Genomic DNA, 7,317 nt, shown 5'->3' on the forward strand with positions numbered 1-7,317 from the left:
ATCTCTCCATGTATCTACGTTTCATATAACCAAATCAGCTCAATCTCCCTTCTCTCAACTCCTACTTTTTTTGTAATACTCTCATTATGGACTTTATCTAGTCTACTATGGCCACTCATCCACCCTAACATTCTCATCTCCATAACTCTTATCTTAGACACATATTAGACACATACGACTCATTCAGTACCCAACACTCACTACCATATAATATGACCGATCGTATGGTTGTATAGTAAAATTTTCCTTTCAACTTATTGGGAATCTTGCCATCACATAAAACTCCCGTGACACGTCTCTACTTCTACTATCGGGCTTTAATCCTATGACTAACATCCTCCTCACATCCCCCATCTACAAAAACGATTACTCTTATATTATCACAAAATTTATACTTAAAAAAAAAACCCTACAGTTACTGTTAAAATTATGATTTTAATTTCACATACATAATAGTAATATTTCTCAATTAGTAACAAAATTTTAAGTTTCTTTAATGATTAAAGTTATAATAATAAGAAATGGTTTTATTTTCACCAATTATTCAAAATTCATATTAGAATTGGAATTGGAATTAAAATCAGACCAAAACCATTTCAAATTTGACCAAATCAGAACCCAACGGAAATCAAAACTGTCAAAAAATAAATTCAGAACCAGCCCAGAGCCTGGAGCCATAATTGAACTGAAACCAGCTTGAACCGGCTAAATCAGAAATGATTCCGGTTCAAAGCGGTGAAGATCAAAACCTCTAACATCATATTATGAAACTACAATGGCTTAATAACAATATATTGAGATCCAGAATTCAAAAAACTTCCTGAGGATCTTTTGCCTGCAGGACCTTTTCCTACAAATTGCAGCGCCAGAATTGATCTGCATAATCTACAGGGCAATGCATTCTTAATTTAAAGGAAATGGATATTCTACAACAACATTGAGACAGCATACATATGTTTTAGTCTACACTAGAACCTATGTTAGTCCAACTCTTCGCTTCCATTATTCAGCAATTTCTCAGAACCTCCACAGTCAGTAGGGATAAAGAATGCCGATGCAGTTATCTTGCAGTTGGAAAATCCCCAGGGCACCAGCTGGGTCGCTCTCATTTTAAAATGGATGACTAGACCAATTGCTGTAGCTGATGGACAACATGAGACATTCGCGGACGCATAGATGGGACATGCTGTGTGCAAGCATACACAAGGTCCACCACCTTCTGAATGACACCAGCTTCTGGAATTTCTGAAGAAGATGAAGATATGAGCGGATCCAAAAGCTCAGGGTAGCGGTGTGCCTGGACCAAAGGTGTTGCCCACTCAAATATACTTTGCCAACCCACTGAATCGACTGCTTGTGCAGGCCTACGTCCGGTGACTATTTCTAACAGCAGAACTCCAAAGCTGTAGACATCACTTTTTGTTGTAAGCTCATTTCTGTAAACAAACTCTGGTGCAAGGTACCCATATGTACCACCTGCCATCACCGTTCTCTCGTGCATCACTTCCCAAGGCACAAACTTAGAGAGACCAACTCCCATCAAGTGTGCTCCAAACTCTTCATCAAGCAGTACATTACTGGCACGAATATCCCGATGCACAACATGTGGCTTAACCTTGTCATGCAAGAACCTATTTAAGAGGATAAACCAAGCAAATGACAAATAGTCAGTAGAAAATAAACCATCACAGAGATTATTTGATAGGTATAGAATACCCATCTATTAAAAGTCCAATAAATTTCCATATCTTAATTATTACTCATTACAAAGTAAATTCTCATTAAGCTCAATTTAAGGCTGTGAAGCAGCAGAATTTAAAAAAATAAGAAAACCTGCACAAACCGGTCCACCAAACCGGCAGTTATTATCAGAGAAGACGCTAAGTTTAGAAAAAACTAAAACCAAGGCCTGAAGATGAAAAATTTCGCAAACCAAGTTAGCAGGCATTTATATTTTATTATGTTTCCAATCATGAGAACAAAGAAATACAACAATAGATTTACAATGATACTGGTCATGCTTGTGATAGTAGTAAAAATATGCAGTTTGCAAATAAGTGAAACAGTCCACAAAAGTATACTTACGCAATCCCTTGAGCAAGGGTAGTAGCTATTTTCATTCTCATAGCCCAATCCAAGCTTTTCCCTCCCCTCGGTATGTGGTGTAGCCATCTATCTAAGGGCCCATTAACTATAAACTCATAAACAATGTAGCGGTCACCATGATCATAGCAACATCCTTTAATAGCCACCAAATTTGGATGCTGAAGCCTTGCAACCCTTCCAACCTCAGAATAGAACTCCTTCTTCCTCTGGAAACTGGATCTCTTCAATCTCTTAACTGCAACTCTTGATCCATCTGGGAGAAGGCCACTATATGTGCCACCTGTTTTTGCATCACCGAGAAGACGATTCCCTTCACTAAAATTCTTTGTAATTGACCTCATTTCCTCATTCGTGAAGACTTTCCATGATAGCGGAACTAATGCCGAAGTAGCTGGATTAGATAATTTGCGGGACTTTCTACGCTTCCTGCTTCGTCTGTAAACAAGAAGCCAAATCACCACAGCTAATGTTGTACAGAGAATCAACCCACTTACAACTGCAAGGATAATAAGATACTCCCTATGACAACGCATGTGGTAGCATTTGTTTTCTGGCAACCAGGAAAAAAAAAAAAGAAAAAGAAGAAGAAGAAGAAGAAGATGCGGGTCAAGCGCTTTTCTTAACACAAGTGGCAGAAAAACATTGAACAATCAAAACTAAAACATAGAAATGCGAGAGTACATATTTTCTTAACAGGAAATATATACAGAAATAGATAACTGGGATGAATACAAGCTATCCGGAACATTTTATGGAGGCATACCAACATCAAGCATGCAAATAAAAGCATGAGACTGGTTGCATCTCTCTTCCATGAGATATGTGGTTCTATTATTCAACAATGTACAGAAATCAGCTCCAGTATTATTGTGGCTTGAATCAGAAGAAACTCCAGCAAATATTGACTTATTCCAATATGATGAATTATCAGACCACTTCCAATTAAAACCAAAAGTCGCGTTGATGCTTCTTCCTCCAACCCAGCATCCATTAGCAATTTGGCCACACAGCTGTTTAGCGAAGCTTAGTTCTTGAGATGATGTCAGCGCCGCCAAATGTCCACTATAGCTTTCACAAAGGGCCTCTGACTCAACCCATGACAGGGAATTTTCTAAATATTTCAAGCACTTATTCTTATTTGGACTGATGTCCCAGCCAGAACGGCACCATGCTGTTACCCAGAAAAATTGACCTTCAATATAGTAATGAAACATACTCTACACCAGCTATGAGAAACAATATGCTATAAGAAACCCTACATTTCCACAAACCCTAAGCACATTTCCATAATAATCCATTCTAAAAATTTATGCAAGAAATCTGAGACATGCCAAAAATGTAATACTTCTGTAAGACATCCAACATATGTTAAAACAGCAATGTCACAAAATTTAAATTCAATATGCCTTTTTTCTTCTTCAAATCAATATATTCTGTCAAGTTATTTTAGGGATGCTTTTTACAGGCTTGAATCTTACTATAACTACTGTTTATAAGGTCAGTGCAAGGTTAAATTTTTACTTGCCATCCCTAAACATTAGGGGATGTTTCATGTCAGTCCCTCAACTTCAATTTGTTATTAAAAAAACCTTCAATCTTCATTTTCTTTTAACAAAAATCCATGTTGCCAGAATCCGGTATGAGCTCAGATCAAGATTTAACATGGCACTTCCACGCTGGTATTTAATTAATAAAAAATTATAACCTTACCACGTGGATTTGAAAACTCTCACTTTCCTCTTTTTGCATTATTCTCTCTCCTTTTTTTATTTTTCCAGTTCTTTCTCTTCATGTTTCCTTGGGTCTGCTGCTTCTATTATAACATACAAACTAACATTCAAAGAGAAAAAATCAATTCTTCATCTTCTTCATCTTGTACTCTTTCATCTCACTGTGGAAATGGAAGCAGTAAATCAAGTCATCCCCTCCATCACTCCACAATGTCACATATCTTCTGGGGCTCTCTCAATTCTTGCATTTCTGTATAATCTTCTCCTCCTCTCCTTGGCATGTGTTGCTTCGGGTTTTATACTAATCATGGCCAACGTTCCAAGGTCTCTTAGATACTCTTCTCTAACCCTCTTCAAGCGAGCCATAATTGCAGACACTTGGCCATTTCCCCTCTTTTTCTTGTAAAATTTTCTTGGGCTTCTTGTTCTAGTTTCTGCAGTCATCGATCCTTACAGTGGGTAGTGGAGAGAAGAGTCCAAGGATATTTGGGAATCAAGGATGGCAAAGGAGGGGTGCCTGTCACCCACTGTTCATGCAATTACTCAAGGAAGCTGAAGAATAATATGGATTTGATCAGAAGGGTACGATCACCATCACTTGCCATGTGGAGGAGTTTAGGTACGTTCAGGGCATGATTGATAAGAAAAGTCCCTTCATCACCACCGTCATGTTGGGTGTTTTTGGGTTTGAATTTAATTTGGGGTTGCAGTGCCAAACAACCCTAATCCTCAAAAGAAACACATTTTAATGGTTCAAATCTTCCCCTTTTTTCTGGGATGTGTAAATTTGGAGTCCTTTTAGGGTTTGTTTTCGTTATTTTTTTTCTGTTCCATGTTAAACCTTTGTGGTTGGCCGACAAGAAAGTTGATCAATGATGGATGATGAGACAAAATGTTGCCTTGCAATTGTATTTGACTTTTGTTAGAAAACATTATGAAAAAGAGAAGTAAATGTTTTTCTCTTCTTTTCTTTTCCTTTTCTTTTCCGTTCCTTTCTTTTCTTTTCTTTTTCTTTCTAGGAACAAAAAATTAATGGCAATGGCATCATCAATACAACACAGAGTGAGAGAATGGACAAGGCTAACCAATGGTAGGGCCATAGCAGTTGCTTTAGACCTTTAAATTTTGGCTTGATTAGTTTAACAAATCCTTACAACAATCACGGAATATTTAATAACAAAATCACAGTTCATAGGATAAAACCTTCATCGATTCTCCTCTCCCAATTCTTGCTAATCAGAAAAAAATTATATATAGCATGGACAATCCTAAAATTCTTAGGAATGGAAAGGAGTGCATGTACAGTGCATCGCACTAGTACAAAAGAGAGTGAACTGAAGAGCAATCTAAGGTTGCTGTTTGGACCACAGCAGACCTAAGAATAGGTGAAGAAAGAACTGAAAAAAAAAAAAAAGCAAGAATAATCCAAAAAGGAGGAAAGACAGTTTTCAGATCCGCGTGGCAAGGATATAAATATAATATTAAGTGCCAACGTGGAAGTGCCACATTGGATCTTGACTGAAGCTCATGCCAGATTCTAGTAACGGGGATTTTTGTAAGTTGAAGGATTTTTTGGTAACAAATTGAAGTTGAGAGACTGATATGAAACACCCCCTAAAGTTTGAGGATGATAGGTAAAAATTACCCAGTTAATGCATCAAAACCATTGGAGCTATGCTCTAATGGTATTACACTCACCACAAGTTAGTGGTCAACGTTTTTGTAACATAAGATATAACTGTTTTTACAGGAAATATTTATCAAAAGAAGTATGAAATTTCACTGTTAAAAAAAAAACTGATTTTCTTTTGCTCATTATTGTGTGAAAGTTTTCCCTCTGCAATTTCACAATCAACACATAAGAAATGAAAGATTTCAGTGGAGATTATACAGAGGAAACAAAGAATGTTCATAGTAGCCATATTTGAGCCTCCTTCTTGTTTCATTGACACTTATATCAGATGTAACTAGGATCTTTTCTGCATTTTCTGTCCTGATATTTGGATGTCAAGGAGTTATAGGCTTAAAGTACATTTTCAAGACCCTATGTTCCCTGAACTTCTCCAATTTTTCTGAGACACATTTCCACTAACATAATCGTTGTAATTTCCTTCCATAACAATCTGAAACCAGGTCATCATCGGATTTGAGAATCAATAACGGATTTATAAAAAAAAAAAAAAAAAAAACTTTCAGCAATTTTAGCCCATTGAGTTGTCTTGGTAAGTTGATAAGATAGCAAAAAACAAGGTTGAATTCAGTCTTCACCAAAGACAAGCAAGGGCTTATCTCATCTTTTACCCAGATCAGTTCCATTTCTTTTTTAGGATATAAAACATAGTGACCATTGGGAGAGGCACATAATTTCAATAAGCAACTACATAATCTCTTTTCTACAACAAAATTGAAAAACAAAAAAATCATACTGCAGTTTAAAGTAACATACAGCTCTAGATATCTCTAACACAAGAAAAGAAATGTTACTCACCTTTATTGCTTTCATTCTTGGAAGCTACCAGTGGAGCATGAACCTTGTCATTAGATATCTACAAACACCAAAAATCCAGAGTCAGAATACAAATTCAACAAAGCAACACCCTTACGTTCTTACAAAATTGCTTAAACAGTAAAATTTTTCCAAGAAGTTGCATTTGATAAACTTACTGTTTCAGAAGCAGCAAACCGGAGTGCAAAACAGGCAATCAGAAGCACAGAAAATTGCAGGAGGGTCAGTTCCAACTCCATCACAATTATTTCCCAAAACCTACAATAAATTAAAAGAAAATTTTCACAAACTGGTTACTCAGAAGCAAGAACAAATCCAGAACTAAAAGAATGTTACCCAATTGAGCAGAAAGCATAAAATTTCAAAATTCACAATAAGAAGAAAGGAAAACGAACCCTAAATTTCCATTTCGATACCCAGAAGAGAAAAGAAAAGAAAAATTAAAACTTTCCAGTACCTGTGAAATGGGTCAGTCGAAATTGTACATAGCAGCTCTTCGAGGATTCAATTTGTGAGAAAGAAACCAGAAGAAGGTCCAGCTCTTGGAAACTTTCATCAGTCAATAGCAAGGACTTAATGGAGGTGGGTGGTTCGAGTTTCTAACATCACCAAGACCTTTCTCTTCGTGGTCTTAAATGCAGTTCTTCAAAATGGAAATAAATATAATTGAGGGTTGACTACAAGAAAGAAATCATAAATTTATGCAACTTTTTAATTACAATTCTATTGAAAAATTTTAATTTTAACCATTTTGCCTATAAATTGCTCCTTCCCTCCATAAAAGATTTCTTTTTTTCATTTATTTTAAATTATAATATACTTTTTTTTAAAATATACTTTTTAATTTTTTTAAAATTTAATATTTATAGATTGCATATTAAAAAAATAAAACAAAATTTACCACTTTAAAAATCTCACTGTTATTCCGTTGCGGAGAGTGTGTATTTAAATTATATAAAAATAAAAATTTTATTA

At 35.9% G+C, this 7,317-nt stretch overlaps 1 protein-coding gene across 1 annotated transcript; it reads right to left on the bottom strand.

Annotated features, from left to right (window-relative positions):
• Positions 1–776: 776 nt before the first annotated feature.
• On the bottom strand, positions 777–7,031 carry LOC110657134 (C-type lectin receptor-like tyrosine-protein kinase At1g52310). The gene is made up of 6 exons (XM_021814224.2): positions 6,800–7,031; positions 6,501–6,600; positions 6,325–6,382; positions 2,870–3,277; positions 2,086–2,656; positions 777–1,631 (listed from the first exon to the last, which is right to left on the bottom strand). Exons 2-6 carry the CDS (start codon positions 6,579–6,581, stop codon positions 1,124–1,126), a joined length of 1,626 nt encoding a protein of 541 aa, XP_021669916.2. The 5' UTR covers positions 6,582–6,600; positions 6,800–7,031; the 3' UTR covers positions 777–1,123.
• Positions 7,032–7,317: the final 286 nt, after the last annotated feature.

Source organism: Hevea brasiliensis, chromosome 17, assembly GCF_030052815.1.
Source record: "Hevea brasiliensis isolate MT/VB/25A 57/8 chromosome 17, ASM3005281v1, whole genome shotgun sequence".
Taxonomy (NCBI): domain Eukaryota; kingdom Viridiplantae; phylum Streptophyta; class Magnoliopsida; order Malpighiales; family Euphorbiaceae; genus Hevea; species Hevea brasiliensis.

Bases quoted from the DNA above. Each gene is read 5' to 3' on its own strand.
- LOC110657134 (XM_021814224.2), bottom strand. From the start codon at position 6,581: ATGGAGTTGGAACTGACCCTCCTGCAATTTTCTGTGCTTCTGATTGCC. The intron at 3,278-6,324 runs GTGAGTAACATT...TCTGGGTAACAG, and splicing joins CAAGAATGAAAGCAATAAAG to CATGGTGCCGTTCTGGCTGG. The intron at 2,657-2,869 runs GTATGCCTCCAT...CCTGGTTGCCAG, and splicing joins TATTTGCATGCTTGATGTTG to AAAACAAATGCTACCACATG.